The 17,789-nt window shown below is 34.7% G+C and overlaps 2 protein-coding genes and 1 non-coding gene across 26 annotated transcripts in view; 1 reads left to right on the top strand and 2 right to left on the bottom strand.

Moving 5' to 3' along the window:
* Positions 1-52: 52 nt before the first annotated feature.
* On the bottom strand, positions 53-8,628 carry LOC141763205 (high affinity cGMP-specific 3',5'-cyclic phosphodiesterase 9A-like). Its single transcript, XM_074627683.1, has 14 exons — positions 8,478-8,628; positions 7,885-8,034; positions 6,934-6,973; positions 6,749-6,851; positions 6,240-6,382; positions 6,077-6,136; positions 5,812-5,989; positions 4,742-4,864; positions 4,559-4,651; positions 4,103-4,170; positions 3,916-4,018; positions 2,538-2,642; positions 2,106-2,252; positions 53-459 (listed from the first exon to the last, which is right to left on the bottom strand). Exons 1-14 carry the CDS (start codon positions 8,626-8,628, stop codon positions 367-369), a joined length of 1,557 nt encoding a protein of 518 aa, XP_074483784.1. The 3' UTR covers positions 53-366.
* A 1,272-nt stretch (positions 8,629-9,900) lies between these two features.
* LOC141763243 (CLIP-associating protein 1-B-like) overlaps positions 9,901-17,789 on the top strand; it is a 49,870-nt gene continuing 41,981 nt past the window's right edge. For 12 of the 24 annotated variants that reach the window (XM_074627778.1, XM_074627788.1, XM_074627786.1 and 9 more), the window contains exons 1-2: positions 9,901-10,087; positions 13,104-13,472. In XM_074627778.1, coding sequence (XP_074483879.1) covers positions 13,290-13,472 — 183 coding nt within the window. In that variant the 5' untranslated portion in view covers positions 9,901-10,087; positions 13,104-13,289. The remainder of the gene's footprint in view (positions 10,088-13,103; positions 13,473-17,789) is intronic. The other 12 variants (XM_074627789.1, XM_074627798.1, XM_074627794.1 and 9 more) reach the window with 3 other exon arrangements.
* On the bottom strand, positions 17,003-17,131 carry LOC141763340 (U4atac minor spliceosomal RNA). Its single transcript, XR_012593074.1, has one exon. It is a non-coding gene; the product is annotated as a U4atac minor spliceosomal RNA (small nuclear RNA).

Genomic DNA, 17,789 nt, shown 5'->3' with positions numbered 1-17,789 from the left:
TTTTGCTGCATTTAATGACATTTATTTATTTATCGAGTCATTTATTTATTCATTTATTTTTGATCCGTCCTCCATATGTTAAAAGGAAATACTAGTAAAAGTAATAAATTCAATTTCAAGGTGTCTTTTAATATGTAAGTGTAAAATATATATCTTTAAAAAATAGTGAAACAAGTGAAAAAAACTGTGTTTTTAAAAGCTGAAAATGTTCAGGAAAACTGGATTAATTATAAAATATCAAATGAGACGTTTTCAGATGCGATAACTTCCTCTAACACACTGCTGCTGAATATAAATAGTACTGTAGTCTGTCAGCTAGCACATCCACAGACCTCCTCTTCCTCCTCTTCCTCCTCTTCCTCCTCTTCATGCTTTGGGCGTCCCCTCGTCCTCCTTGCTGGCTCTCTCCAGGTCAGAGTAGTACTCAAGGGCCCGTCGCACCGGCTCCAGAATATGTTGCTGCACGACAACATGACAACATGACAACATGACAACATGTCAACATGACAACATGACAACATGTCAACATGACAACATGACAACATGTCAACATGTCAACATGACAACATGACAACATGACAACATGTCAACATGACAACATGACAACATGACAACATGTCAACATGACAACATGACAACATGACAACATGTCAACATGACAACATGACAACATGACAACATGTCAACATGTCAACATGACAACATGACAACATGACAACATGTCAACATGACAACATGACAACATGTCAACATGACAACATGTCAACATGACAACATGTCAACATGACAACATGACAACATGTCAACACGACAACATGTCAACACGACAACATGTCAACATGACAACACCTTCAAACGCCTGACAAGTTCAGCGACTTCATGACATGTTCTAGTTAAATGTTGCCCGTCGGCCGGTCCACAACAAAGTTCACACTGAAATATCTCCACAACTATTGGATGACATTTGGTTCACATATTCACGGTCCCCAGAAGATGGATCCTGCTGACTGACCCAACAGACCTTTCCTGTAGCGCCACCAGGAGGTAACATTTGGTGGGTTTAAGTGAAAAAAACTCATGGATGGATGGATGAGTGGATAGATAGATGCTTGCTTACTTGATTACTTACTTGCTTATTTAATTGCTTGCTTGTTTTCTTACTTTTATACGTGCTTGATTTCTTTCTTGGTTACTTGCTTGCTCACTTGCTTGTTTGCTTGTTTGTTATTTACTTGCTTGCTTACTTTCTTACTTGCTTGTTTACTTACTTGCTTGTTTACTTGCTTGTTTACTTTCTTACTTTCTTACTTGCTTTCTTGCTTGCTTGCTTACTTGCTTGCTTGCTTGTTTACTTACTTGCTTGTTTACTTGCTTGTTTACTTTCTTACTTTCTTACTTGCTTTCTTGCTTGCTTGCTTGTTTACTTGCTTGCTTACTTGCTTGCTTGCTTGTTTACTTACTTGCTTGTTTACTTGCTTGTTTACTTTCTTACTTGCTTTCTTGCTTGCTTACTTTCTTGCTGGCTTGCTTGCTTACATGCTTGTTTGCTAGCTTGTTATTTGCTTGCTTGCTTACTTTCGTACTTGCTTGTTTACTTGCTTACTTTCTTACGTGCTTGCTTGCTTACTTGCTTGTTTACTTGCTTGCTTGTTTACTTGCTTACTTGCTTGTTAGCTAGCTTGTTTACTTGTTTGCTTGCTTACTTGTTTGCTTGTTTACTGTTTTGCTTACTTACTTTCTTACTTGCTTGCTTGTTTACTTACTTGTTTACTTTCTTACTTTCTTGTTTGCTTGCTTGTTTACTTGTTTGCTTGTTAACTTGCTTGCTTGTTTGCTTGCTTGTTTATATGCTTTCCTGCTTACTTGCTTGCTTGATTCCTCGGGAAAGAATATTTCCTTACTTTATTGATCCCGAGGGAAAGGTAGGTATCCTGTAGCTCATACGACACATACAAAAACACCGGTACATAAGAGAATAAAGAATAAAAACAGTGACGTGATGGTCTGGCCATCAGAACTACTACAGAGACACAATTGAGCTTTTGCTCTTATTATCACCCAGTGATTTAAATCAATAAGAATGAGATGGATCCTTTCTGTTTTACCTCCAGACAGGGGAACAGCTTGGTGAGCTCGGAGAAGAGCGGCAGCAGGACAAATCGGATGAAGTTGGTCTGAGAGGACGGTTTGGACACTTTGTCTCGGTCCATGAAAGGAGTCACTGGGAGCCCTTTGAGCTTCTCTGTGTCGCTCTGCACAACAAGAACAACAGGTTTTACTTCACATTGTATTCCAGTGTACTTGCTCTGGCTTGTGTTTTTTGTTCCACACAATAATTCTTCTAACAATTAGATTCTTTAGTTCAGGTTTCTATTTCTATGTCAAAATAAACCCTCATATTTCATGTGTATATACACTTTTCCCTTCCCTCTTTAATTCCTTGATAAATGACGTGATATTCAACAGTGACGTTAACTCTTCATCACTGATAGCAGCGTCACTTCCTGTGTATTGATCAGTAAAGTGAGGGTGAAAACCTGGTTGAAGAACTCCTGCAGCAGACAGTCCAGCCAGGGCTCGGCCACCGCCATCGGCCTCGCCTCGTTGGAGATGTCGCTCACCTTCACCATGATCTTCATCAGCTGCAATCAGACGCACAACAACAACAACTGGTCATACAGTTTGTTTTTTACTTAGTTTGTTTTACACTTAATGATTAATAAAATGACGATAAAATATATAAAAAATACAAATAAAATAAGTGATTAATAAAATTATGATAAAATATATAAAAAATACAAATTCAATACAATAAAATAAGTGATTGATAAAAAAATCAATAAAATATAATTGTACAAATGAAATAAAATAAAATAAGTGATTGATAAAAAAATCAATAAAATATAATTGTACAAATGAAATAAAATAAAATAAGTGATTAATGAAATAACAAAATATAATAAAATTACACAAATTAGATACAATAAAATATGTGATTATTAAAAATTTTAAAATATGGAAATGAAATACAATAAAATAAGTGATTAATAAAATAACGATAGAATATATAATAAATTAATAATAATAATAATAATAATACATTTTATTTAGTGGCGCCTTTCTGGACACCCAAGGACACCTTACAAAAATCAGTTAAAACATTGACAGATAAAATAATCTAAAAACAACAGGACATGACAGAAACATATTTGTACAGACACATATGATGGGTGATGATGAGTACTATATAGAGTAGGCCAGTTTAAACAGGTGGGTTTTCAGGAGGGATTTGAATGATGTGATATTGTCGGAATTACAAATTCAATACAATAACAAGTGATTAATAAAAGAATAAAATATAACAAATTGTGCGAAATAAATACAATAAAATAAGTGAGTAATAAAATACCAATAAATATAATAGTAGAAAAATATATATTATTATTTTTACAGACTTAATACGTCTCACCTATCTTATTTTATTGTTATTGTGTTATTTCATTTTCATTGTTGATTAATCTGTTGAATATTTTCTCGATTAATCGATTAGTTGTTTGGTCTGTAAAATGTTGATTAGAGTTTCCCAAAGCCCAAGATGACGTCCTCAAATGTCTCAAAGAATCCAGAAAATATTCATATTCAAGAAGCTGGAATCAGAGAATTTAGCAAGAATTTTTCTTACTAAATTACTCAAATAGTTGCCGATTATTTAGATAATTGACAACTAATCGATTAATCGTTGCAGCTCTAAAAATATTGTCGTTATATTTTAAATTGACTGAAACTCAGAATAGAGTAGCAGCAGTTAACATGTTTGTTGTTTGTAGACCAAAGGAGGAAAAAGAAGATGTTTTAATGTTGTGGGAGAACTAAAAGGTTTAAACCTGAAAGCTAAAAATGAAAACATTTCTTTACCACTTCCTTGTGTTCCTTGTTGGAGAAGTCGAACACCGGCTGCATGGTTTTGAACTTGTTGAGGATTTCGTTGTGTCTCGCCATGTCGGTGGCCAGAATACATCTGAAAATATATTTATTTTATAAACTGAACGAACGAAGCGACGCGTCATCAACGTGGAGGAAGTGAAGGAGGCTCAAGTCTTACTTGATCATTCCTCCTCGGATGTGTTTGTACTGCTCGCAGGTCAGGTTTTTTAGGATGTTGCTCTCTGGCTGCGAAGGGAAAGTTACAACATGTTTAATGACCATTTAAAAACAAGTTAACATATTTAGAATAATAGCTGAACTCCGAAGAGACCAATGGGAACCAACTGGTAGATGTACTGTTGGTGTCCCACAGGGATCCGCTCTTGATCCCCTTTTATTCCTCATTTACATTACATTCATGGCTGTTTATGCAACTACGGACATTTTTAAGTCCCAGCAATGAAATATTTGTAGTCAATATATATTAATATATATATATATATATATATATTAATTCAGCTTGCAGTAAGATAATAAAATCTTTACTACAGCTTTCCTCCCTTGTTCTATAATATAATTAGAATATTCTGCCTATGTCCAATCATTGTAGTGTTTTTAAATCTGTTTTTGGTACCGTGGACATGATGCCGAAGGCGACGGCACAGTGGTGGTTTTCCAGGGGTGAGATGTCGTTGTAGCGAAGAGCTAAATCGGTCTGAGCGTTGATCTGTGTGAAATTATAAAGCAACAACATGCAGATTAATAATAATAAACAGCCACGCTGACGAGGAGGCGAACACACCGGCAGGGAGGTGACCTGGTAGACGTTGTTGTAGCCGGGGTGGTCGAGGTCGTGGCACAGAGCCGAGGTCAACATGATCAGCAGGTCGATTCTGGCTATTTTACTCCTGAGGTCCGTCAGCCAGATCAGCCCGTACATCTGCAGGACGACACACATACTCATACATTTATACATCGAAATGAGCATCTTTAAAACACCATGTACGCTTTTATATATTGAAGAAGTATTCAGATCATTTATCTTATTTTACACTCAGGTTTTCATCATAAGAATTCAAATGTCCAGCTCTGATGTAGAAGAGAATGGAGACCTGTTGATGCTGCCGCAAACATGGGTTCTGATTTTAGTTTTATTTGTGTTCATTTGTAATCTCCATCTCTTTAATCACCAATCATATTTATCTTGCGACCCATTATTGTTATTTTATTAATGACTTATTCTATTGTATTTAATTTGTATAATTTTATTGTATTTTATTGTTATTTTATTAATCACAAATTTTATTGTATTTAATTTGTATATTTTTATTATGTTTTATTTTTTATTTTATTAATCACTTATTTTATTGTATTTAATTTATTATATTTAATTGTTATTTTATTAATCACTAATTGTATTGTATTTAATTTGTATATTTTTATTATGTTTTATTGTTATTTTATTAATCAATAATTTTATTGGATTTAATTTGTAAAATTGTATTATATTTTATTGTTATTTAACTATATTGAATATAGATAATATAAAAAAAACACCATCTTTTGGGACTGCAGAACATCACAATATCTTTAAAATAAAGATTTTTGTAATTCCAAAATGGACATCTTTTGGGAACAACTCTGGTAGATGAGGTTGATGTGAGGCCGCTCAATCTTTAGTACATTTTACAGTTCAAAATTTAGATTATTGTCATCATTTTCTCTCCTTTCAAATTTTTGGATTTCCTGGAACAGAATCGGTGACTTTTTGTAAAACTCAGACGTGTAAAAGTGTTTAAAATAGATCATAAATATTAAATAATAATGTCGTCTTCATGTTCCCTGTGGTGACGACGGAGCTCACTGCCGGCGTCTTCCTGTTCGTACCATCTGAGTGACGCAGAAGCAGTGCCGGAAGTTGTGGAAGGGGATGTTGTTGTAGTGGCAGTAGACCTCAAACAGGAAGTTCTGCAGGACGTCCAGCTCGATGTGGAACGCCGTCAGGAAGTCCAGGTCGGTGAACATCACCTGGAGGAGCACCAGCATCTCAGCCTCCTCCCACTGCCTGTTAACACACACACACACACGCGGGTGTGAGAGGTGTGTGTGTGTGTGTGTGTGTGTGTGTGTGTGTGTGTGTGTTTGAACTCACCAGTTGTTGAAAATGGGAGTTTTCAGATGTTCTCTCACTTCTTCTGTCACCTGCAGCGAGCTACGGCAACACAGAAGGGACACAGATCAGTCACAGTGCACCGTTCTCCTCCATGCCGATGACAACAACAAACCATCATAATAATAATAATAATATGAGTCACCTCATGTTGAGGAACTTCCTGCGGACCTGTTGGCGCTCCTCCTGCATGCTCAGCTGAGAGGTTTTGGGTTTCGGGGAGAACTTGGAGAGCTGATGGTCGCTGTCCTCCCTGAAGAGACCCATCCAGCTCAGGTGCTCCACACTCTGACAGAAAGCAACATTTCACTCCATTATCACTGCACGACCTTCGTATGACCTCCATACTTGTTTCCTCTAATTGATGAATTTAAGGTTGATTGAAGCAGCCTGTTCCCTAATTCTGCAAACTCGCTGAAATTGAAGGTTTTAAATCCAGATTGGAGGACATTTGTACTTGTGGATGTGCATTTCATTTTTTTAGTATTTTAAAGATTCTAACTGAGTCTTTAGGACTTTTTTGTTTAGTTGTCGTCGTTCTTAAAGTGCTTGTTCCTGATGCTGCTCCTTCACATTAAAAGCATGACCTGTTTAATGACGACGGGGAAGTTTTAGAGTTTTGTGGTGTATATTTTAAGCCGTGTCTTGACGAACCTCCAGCTTCCTCTTAAAAGACTCCACTTGGCTCTTCAGATCACAGATGATGTCCGGAGTCTTTCCCACGTCTTCGATGACTTTGCTCTCCAGGTGATGCAACCTGGAGACGGAGACAGGAAACCACGGTGAGTCCTCTCTCACCCAGACGCTTCAATAACATCACCTGTACAGGATGCTCTCACCTGTATTCCATGGTGTCCAGCTCTTTTGGCATCCCCACACCTGCACAAACACACACACACAAAAGACTTGCATGATTAAACTAAATGATGACCTTCAGGAGGACGGGGTTTAACGTCTGTTTAAGCTGCAGGGCTTCATGCAAATTTAACATATTTGCAGGAGTCCAACTAGCCAGAGCGAGCTGCTGCAGATCTTTTTCACTCAAACATTCCTACAACGCGCTTCCCAAAACCTTTGCGCTTGTAGCCCTTTAAAATTAAAGAGTTCACCCAAAGAGTGATTTTCTTCTCAGATTGTTCCATTTAAAGGTGAAAATATCAAGAAAACCCCCCCAAAAAATGAGAAAAATTAAAAAAAATGTTGTCGAAGATATATTTTTAATCTCCATCTCTTTAATCACCAATCACATTTATCTTGCGACCCATTATTAGTATTTTATTAATCACTTACAATCACTTTTATTGTATTTAATTTGTATAATCTTATTTTTGTTTTATTAATCACTTATTTTATTGTGTTTAATTTGTATAATTTTATTATATGTTATTGTTATTTTATTGTATTTAATTTGTACAATTTTATTACATTTTATTGTTATTTTATTAATCACATATTCTATTGTATTTAATTTCTATTATTTAATTATATATTATTTTTATTTTATTTATCAGTAATTTTATTGCATTTAATTTGTATATTTCTATTATGTTTTATTGTTATTTTATCAATCACCTATTTTATTGGATTTAGTTTGTATAATTTATTATATTTTATTGTTATTTAACTATATTGAATATAGATAATATTAATATTTTTAATTCCCAGGAACACTACTGAGGACGTGGCCTGTAACTACGGCCCTGCTTGCTCCAAAAACATCTAAAAAAACACCAAAATGGACATCTTTTGGGAACAAGTCTGGGAGATGAGGTTGATGTGAGGCCGCTCACTCTTTAGATCTGACGCCACCACCTCCAGTTGGTAGTACGAGTCCTCGCTGTTGGCCTCCAGCCGGGGGGAGATGTTCACCACGCTGCCGTTTGTGCTGTACATCTTCAGGATGTGTTGAGGCCCCGCCTCCGCCGCCGCCCGGAACAGATCTGTCAGACGAGGGATGAAATTAGAGGAGAGAGAGAGACACACAGTTCAAAACACATCTATATGTGAACTACTATAAAGAACTATTATTAAAAATCCTTCATTCATTCTGTCTGCTAACCACTGCCGTCTTTAAAGGTCAAGGACCCAGTTGGTTTATTCATCACTGTCTCAAGAGGACAAGAGAGGACAAAGCCCTCTAACTGGAGGACCTGTCAGAGCCACATGGACCCCAGGAAGACCTGGTTGCCATGGCATCAGCTTTAAATAAACGTGAAGCTCAGGTCCTTACACAGAAGCCACAGCAACATATAGAAACATCTCTTATACACACTCTTTTCTTACACCTTCACATGGGATTAAACTGCATGTTTGAATAAAACTGTCCCATCCGCTTCCATTGTGATTAAAATCCTCAGTGGTAACAAACCAACCTCTCTCTTACCTTTGACATCTGCAGCAGAGCAGTCGGCTCCGAACTCGGCTTGCTCCAGCCTCCCGTTGACCATGAAATGAATGATTTTTGTTGTCATCCCAGAGCCAGGTGGGACATGACCTGCTCCAGAAATGAAAATGAGACCTCTTGACTCTGACATGAACACCTTGAGTCTGTGAAGGGCCACCTGCAGCTGACAGAGAGCCCACCCACCCACCCAACATCCAATCCTCAATTTCTATTCAGGAGGCTTTATCGGCATTGACATGTGTTACCAACGAATGAATCGATCCATCAAACATCACATTTCATCGAGGGTAGTGCAGTTCAAAGTGCTTCACAGATGACTGACAGGCCGAAAGTAAGACAGAGCAGCAGAAAGACAAAAACAATTCAATTTGAGACCAATGCATACGAGACAATCAAATTATAAAACAGAATAAAATAGAATTAAAAGCTATAATAACAGTAATAGTAGTAAAACAGTGTGAAACAAAAACTAGATTAATAAAATAACAATAAAATAGAATAAAATTATACAAATTAAATACAATAGAAGAAGTGATTAATAAAATAAAAAGAAATATAATCATATTTTACGAATTAAATACAATAAAATAAGTTATTTATAAAATATAATAAAATTATACAAATCGAATAAAATAAAAAGGATTAATAAAATAACAATAAAGTATAATTAAATTCTATAAATTAAATGCAATAAAATAAGTGATTAATAAAATAACAAAGAAATTATATTTTATTTATTTATTTTAATTTTTTTCAATATTATTTCTCAATCGTGCAGAAATAAATTAATAAATGCAAAAATACATAAATAAATAAATACATGCACTTAATAATAAATAAATAAATAAAAGGGAAAATTTAACTGAAGAGTAAATAAATAAGGGAATGTAAACAAAGATAAATAAATAAAGAAGCAAATTAAAACAGAAATATCAATCTATGTCACATTTTATAAATTAATTAATGGCTACATTTATTTTTAATATTACTTTTGCTACATTTAATGACATATTTATTGATTTGTTTATCATTTATTTTTAAATTATGTACTCAATGCTGCAATGTAAACACAATATATGTAAAGAAATATAGGCAAGTAATAAAATTAAAAATAAGAAAATGAGAATATATAAAATATGTACAAATATTTGCATTAAGAGGTGCAATATATGACAAATAACCACAGTACAAATAAGTAAATACCACATGAGTCATTTATTTATGTATTTATTATTTTTTTATTTATGTATTTATTTATGTATTAAGGTATTTATTTATTTATTATTATTTATGTATTTATTAATTAATTATGTATTTATGTATTAATGTATTTATGTATGTATGTATGTATTTATTATAATTTATTTGTTGGCAGGTCATGCTCTCCTGGTGCTGCAGGGGGAGTTGTTGTTTGGGTGTAGTTGCTCGTCTCTGCCGGCAGGTGTCGTCGTTCTGCGGCCTCACTTCTCTGCAGGCTCTCCGGTGTGTGCTGCTGCCATCATGGGTCTGAGCTGAAGTAACGGTAGTTTGTGGCCACAGGCAGCGGCGCCACTACGGACTGTTTCTCTGGGAACGACTCAGTCCATCCGGTGAGTGACTCTGGAACCGGTCTACTATGAATCAACCGGGTCGAACAGCCGGTAGAGTTTAACGGTGCGCCTCCGTGGCCGCTGCTAACTTCCCTCAGCTAGCTCAGCTAACAGCCAAGGCCTGTAGAAGGAGGATGGGACAAGGGTCTGGGGGTCTGTGGGTGAGGGGTACTACGCATGCGCAGGGTGGTATGCATTCATTTAATTTTGCATTTATTTTGTATTTATTCATTTGTTTTTGCATTTATTTTTTTGTTTATTTATGCATGTATTCTACATTTATTTTTAATATTTTATTGATTTTATCTCATTATTTTTCAATCGTGCAGAAATAAATGAATAAATCCAAAAATACATAAATACATAAATAAATACATGCACTTAATAATAACTAAATCAATAAAAGTAAATGCAAATTTAAAAATGCATAAAAATAAATAAAAGGGAAAATTGAACTGAAGAGTAAATAAATAAATAAGGGAATTAATACAAAGATAAATAAATAAAGAAGCAAATTAAAACATAAATATCAATTTATGTCACATTTTATAGATTAATTCCCATATTTATTTACTCTTTGGTTTAATTTTTTCCTTTTATTTTTGTATGTATTTATTTTCATAATGTTTTTCAATGTATTCATTTAATTTTGCATTTATTTTGTATTTGTTCATTTGTTTTTACATTTATTTTTAATATCTTATTTTGATTTTATTTGATATTATTTTTCCATCGTGCAGCAATAAATGAATAAATGCAAAAATACATAAATAAATGCATACAGTTAAAAATAAGTTTAATAGTTAATTAATAGTTTAATTTTTCCCTTTTATTTTTTTATGTATTTATTTTCATAATGTTTTTAAATGTATTCATTTAAATTTTGCATTTATTTTTTATTTGTTCATTTGTTTTTGCATTTATTGTTTTTTTTATTCATGCATGTATTCTACATTTATTTTTAATATTTGATTTTTATTTTATTTCATATTATTATTCAATCGTGCAGAAATAAATGAATGAATATAAAAATACATAAATAAATACACGCACTTAATAATAAATAAATAAATAAAACAAAATGCAAAAAATAAATGAATACGTTTAAAAATGCATAAGAATAAATAAAAGAGAAAATTTAATAAATAAAGGAATTAATACAAAGATAAATAAATAAAGGAGCAAATTAAAACATAAATATCAATTTATGTCTCATTTTATCAAATAATTTATTCCCATATTTATTTACTCTTTGGTTTAATTTTTCCCTTTTATTTTTGTATGTATTTATTTTCATAATTTGTTTTTGATTTATTTTGAATTATTTTTTTTGCATTATTTTTTTTGTTTATTTATGCATGTATTCTACATTTATTTTTAATATTTTATTTTGATTTTATTTCATATTCTTTTTTAATCATGCAGAAATAAATGAATAAATGCAAAAATAAATAAATAAATGCACTTAATAATAAATAAATTAATAAAAGTAAATGCAAATTTAAAGAAGCATAACAATAAATAAAAGGGAAATTTGAACTGAAGAGTAAATAAATAAGGGGATTAATACAAAGATAAATAAATAAAGAGGCAAATTAAAACATAAATTTATGTCACATTTTACAAATTAACTAACGGCTATATTTATTTTTAATATTATTCTTGCTACATTTAATGACATTTATTTTTAATTTTTTTATTTTTTTATTTTTTTATTTTGTCAGGTTCTGTACTCCATATTAATACTGTGCGATGATTAATAAAGATCTGCTTTCCTGCTTGGTATGAAATCACAGTGTAACTGAAGTGCAGGCCAGATTCTACTGCGCATGTGCAATACTCTGTGCACAGCCTCCTTCCATAGGCCTTGGCTAACAGCAGCTCAGCTAACAGCAGCTTGCCTGTGTTTTGGGGGTAAAAACTAGCTAGTAGTGAGCTAATGTGCTAGCAGGAGAAGCTAACAGCTGTAACATAGTGTTGACATTTAACCTGCCCAGTTATCTAAGTCTGAACTGATCATCCTCTCAGTTTATGACATAACTATTCATCAGATATGTGTGTTTATATATATAAATATATGTGTTCTTGCCTTCTTCTCTACCATCACTGTTTAGCAACTTCTTTAAATCTAATTCATTCACATGATTAACACTAGACAGGTAGATCATCTTCACCTGGACATGATTACTACTAGACAGGTAGATCATCTTCACCTGGACATGATTAATACTAGACAGGTAGATCATCTTCACCTGGACATGATTAATACTAGACAGGTAGATCATCTTCACCTGGACATGATTAACACTAGACAGGTAGATCATCTTCACCTGGACATGATTAATACTAGACAGGTAGATCATCTTCACCTGGACATGATTAATACTAGACAGGTAGATCATCTTCACCTGGACATGATTAACACTAGACAGGTAGATCATCTTCACCTGGACATGATTACTACTAGACAGGTAGATCATCTTCACCTGGACATGATTACTACTAGACAGGTAGATCATCTTCACCTGGACATGATTAATACTAGACAGGTAGATCATCTTCACCTGGACATGATTAATACTAGACAGGTAGATCATCTTCACCTGGACATGATTAATACTAGACAGGTAGATCATCTTCACCTGGACATGATTAACACTAGACAGGTAGATCATCTTCACCTGGACATGATTAATACTAGACAGGTAGATCATCTTCACCTGGACATGATTACTACTAGACAGGTAGATCATCCCCACCTCTCCTGGGGGTTGGGGGGGTCTTTGTATAAGCTTGTGGCTTCTTGACCTCTCCTGACACATTTCTTGTTTTTTTTCATTGACTAGATTTTGTGCAGTTTTATATACGTGCAAATAAATAAATAAGTCACTTAACGGGTTAGCTTAGCTGAAAGAAGCATCTTTAATTCTGAGTTTTAAAGATAAGTTTCTATTAATTATATACCATCAGTATAACTCATTTTAAGTGTGTTAGTTTTGTAAACTTCTTGTTGCAGGAGGATGAAGTGCAGCGACCACAGCAGCCCTCCACTGCAGGATGTTATGGTGCTCACTTCGGCTCATTCACCAACGTTACTAACCGCCTCTTGAAGCTCATAAGAGGCGTATAAACGGGTCCTGGAAACTGCGGTGGAGAGAAAACGGCCAGTCTGGACGGTCTGCTGGTGCCTTGAATCTCAGCCATGGAGTATCTGCTGGAGCAGGTGCTGCAGAAGGACCTGGGGAAGAGGATCCAGGTGGGCCAGGAGATCACGGAGCTCATCCTGGACGAGGACAAGTCCCCCGACATGGAGCAGGACCAGACCATGCTGGACAGGATGGTGGACGCGGTGGCCAGCTCCTGGGTCAATTCCAGCAACTTCAAGGTGAGGACATTTAAGATGCTTGTCCCTGCAGGGCTGCTGGTTTGAAATAAACAAACACACACTCCATCTCTCTCAACATCTTTTTAAAAATAACTGTAGAGATGCTCTTGAACAAAACGCTCTCAGCTGTTGCGTTACAGCTGCTTGGTACATGCTGGGCAGGTGTGGGCTCATGGAATATATATATATATATATAAGTAAATGAACCTAATGTAGAGCCAATGTCAGGCAGTGTGCATGGTTCAATCTAGAACATAGAAACATAGATATGAGGCATTCAATGTCCTTTCATTCATTTATTAACCTCTTCAGCCTCTAGGGGTGCTGGAAGGTGTGGTTCTCCTAGACCAGGGCTCAGCAACCTTTACTATCTAAAGAGACATTTTAGGCAAAAAAAATCAAAAAAAATCTGTCTGGAGTTGCAAAACATGTGATCATTGTGATGAAGGTAACACAGATTATAGTCTAAGTATATAAGTCTAATGCAGTGAGGGCCAAAGAGACAATGTACTACGGAGTATTAGGGCCACATTGAGGGAAAACACATCTGAGATTTACAGAATCAAGTCGTAATATTACGAGAATAAAGTCATTTTCTCTGTAATTAGTACCAAACTACGTAGTTCTAGATCAGGAATAAGACGATGTGACTTGCAATAAATCAACAGCTATTAGGATGATGGGTTTGACTGCAGGACGTGCTCCAGACCAGTTGATGTCCTGCAGGTGTCGGAGACAAACTGTCCTCAGGGAGCGCTTCATTCACAGAGAGGGAAGGGTGCTAACCTAGTACTGTATCTACGGCAGGTTCCTTCCTACCACTCTTGTTACCATGGTGCAGGATTTACATGCACCGTGCATGATTTACATGCACCGTGCATGATTTACATGCACGGTGCATGAACATCTGCGTGTAATTTCTGCGGGATATGAGGCTGCCGCTGCTGATTAATCAATACGTGGAGATCACAGTGGTCGTTTAGTAGCTACGTATCGTCAGGCATTGAAAGGATGATCTCACTTGATGTGCTTTTTACTCCCATGCTAATAGTTCTAGTACTCCAGTAGAAGTAGTACTCTGAAATGGGCAGTTTTCATCACAGATGTTTCCATCATTCATGAGTTCGGTCTGAGTCTTGTAAAATGTCATTTTGTCTCAAAATATGCATAATTTTTCCGTTAAGAAGACTTTAGTCCAGTCTTAGAGGAGCTATTGTTCCCCAAACTTGCTAATAATAGTATTTTAACCAAATATCTGTCACTTCCTGTCAGAGAAATGAGAGATACAGTCCCATACAACTACATAGGGACCTTATTAATGTTGATTATTTATCAATAGATTGATAAAATATGACAGTTTGAATTAGTTGCAGCTCATTACATGTAAATTAGGGCCGCACGATAAATGAGAAAAATATGTAATATGCGATAACATTGAATAAATAAACTGATATTAAAGTGTACTCAGTTCTGCCTCTTTCGGTATACTGCTAAAAGCCAACAAATTGCTTGTTGAATTAAAAAAATGAGAGGAAATTATTCTTTTATTCAACAAATTGAACTGAAGACAAAATAAAACAGAATGATAATTACATTTTAAAGTGCAGTTTTCTACTGATAATCTTTCATCTTACTCAAAAAATACCTGAGAGCAATATCGCTTTTGTGTATCGTGACATTGCAATAACGATAAAAAAACAATATATTGTGCAGCCCTAATGCAAATGAATATAAATAGTATAATATGCAATTGTTGCCACCACAAAGTGCCTGTTCTGGAGCTTCCTCAGCAGGTCCGTCTTAACTTTAAGACAGGAAGTTGTGACATTTGAGCATCCACAATTTCTTGATAACGGTGCAAACTCCCTTCCTGCTAAGGAAGACCATGTGATACTGTAGAAGTGTGTGTGTGTGTATATATATATATATATATATATATATAAAGAATGAAGCAGATGAGAGTGGAGCTCATCAAAACTACACTCTGACAGATAATCATATGGCTGCTGCCCTGGAAACCTCAGTTAATGTCTGCGGGTCTGTAATAGGGACGAGGCTCCCAGGCGAATGTGTCAGCGGCGGTGGCGGTGGCGGTGGCGAGCTTAATTTACCAGCTCCATTAGCCCAGTTTCCTTCCCTCTGTGAGCGAGCCAGCAGAGGGGAGGAGCGACTTCAGCTTCCTGCCTCTAATGTGGTGGTAAAAGAAGATGAGTGCTTCATGTGCTGTTAGTCTCTTGTTAATTGATCGGAGGCCAGTGAGCAGACGAGCCGGGCCTAAATGTATTGATCAGCTATTGATGAATGCAGACAGCTTAATGGTAAAGACCGTCAGCTGAACTGTCTAAACCTTGTTTATTAACCTTTTAGAGTGACACACTGCAGGGAGGGCTAACCGTTATTTATTTGAACTATCGATTCATCTGCACATCATTTTCTGGATTCATTGTTTGATCTATTAAATGTCAGAAATAGTAGTAATAGTCTGACAAACAGTCCAAAACCCAAAGATATTCAGTTTATAATCATATAAAAGAGAGCAAAGCAGCAAATCCTCACATTTCAGATCACGTACTCATTGTCTAAATTGTGTTCAATCAGTTAAATCAATCAATTGTTTCAGCTGTAATACTAAGCAGATTCAATAGAAGTTACAGGACAATATTTAGAGGCAATTGAGTTGTTAAAATTAATGTAATTTTTGTGTTTCGGTGGAGCAGCTGATTTTTAAATGTGATAAAAGGTCAGAAGTCATCACTGGTTTAATTTCAGGTGATACTAGATGTAATACCACTAAATGACCAGCAGAGGGCGCCATAGTAAATGTGACTAGGTGTAATACCACTAAATGACCAGCAGAGGGCGCCATAGTAAATGTGACTAGGTGTAATACCAGTGGTAGTTAATTAATTAATAAATATTTATGTGTAGGTGTATATATATATATATACGTGTGTGTACATATAGTACACATTTTTTAGAATAACACATTTTATGCTTATATATATTATATTATTGTATTGTGGTTATTGATGTATTACTTTAATATCACAGCTGGCTAATTTTAATTTATTTACATATATATAAATATATACAGTAGTAGTATATATATTAATTAATATCTCTATATGTGTGTATATATATATATATATTCATGTACATTATCCCCCTTAATACACAGCTACTTACTTATAATTCATGTAAATTAATTACATTATTATTATTATTAAATTATAATTAATCAATAGTCTTTTTGATATAATAATATATCACATAGTAAATGTGACTAGATGTAATACCATTAAATGTCCAGCAGAGAGCGCCATAGTAAATGTGACTGGATGTAATACCACTAAATGTCCAGCAGAGGGCAGCAGAGTAAATGTGACTACATGTAATACCAATAAATGTCCAGCAGAGGGCGCCATAGTAAATGTGACTAGTTGTAATACCACTAAATGTCCAGCAGAGGGCGCCATAGTAAATGTGACTAGTTGTTTCTCTTACACGCCGTTTCTCTCACAATAAAGAGAGTTTCCAAAAATTGCATCATAGCCTAAGCAGGTAGCTCAGGTGATGCGTATGTGTTGATATGGTGTCAGCGGGGAAACTCTCACTACACGTTCATTGAGTCTCCCAGACCACCCCATGACAAGGAAAGGTGCACAATCCGCAGCCGGGACCTTTTTATAAAATGTTGCCACCATCTTCACTCATGGTTTTATTTTTGAGTTCAGTGTTTTACTCCACAGAATTAAAGAGCACATAATCGTATTTCGATTTTATTAAATAAAACCCATTTATTTGAATTATTTTCTCTGTTTTCTTCCATGAAACTCTTGTTTTTGTCACATTACCCATGATGCTTTGCAGCCTATATTCAAATCCAGTGCTCTCCAGCTGATCTCATGTTGTTTCTCTCAGTGGTAGTGAAAGTAAAAGTAGTAGTTACAACTCTGTTACAAGCATTGTAACAGAGTATTTGTACTTAAGTAAAAGTTCTAAAATATTAGAATCAAAATGTACTTAAAAGTACCTAAAAAAAAAAAAAATACTCATTTTTTAGAATAACCTATTTTATCATATATATTATATTATTGGATTGTGGTTATTGATTTATTACTTTAATATTGCAGCTGGCTCATTTAAATGTATTTACATGTTTTATACAATTTAATATATATACTACTACTGTATTAATACTCTATGTATATATATACTATATATGTATTAATACAGTAGTAGTAAATTAACTAATATATATTTATATATGTGTATGTATATATATATATGTGTGTGTGTGTATATATAGTACTTATT

This window comes from Sebastes fasciatus, chromosome 24 (assembly GCF_043250625.1).
Source record: "Sebastes fasciatus isolate fSebFas1 chromosome 24, fSebFas1.pri, whole genome shotgun sequence".
Lineage (NCBI taxonomy): Eukaryota > Metazoa > Chordata > Actinopteri > Perciformes > Sebastidae > Sebastes > Sebastes fasciatus.
The sequence above is the reverse complement of the archived record's forward strand: the minus strand, read 5'-3'. Positions and strand labels throughout refer to the sequence as shown.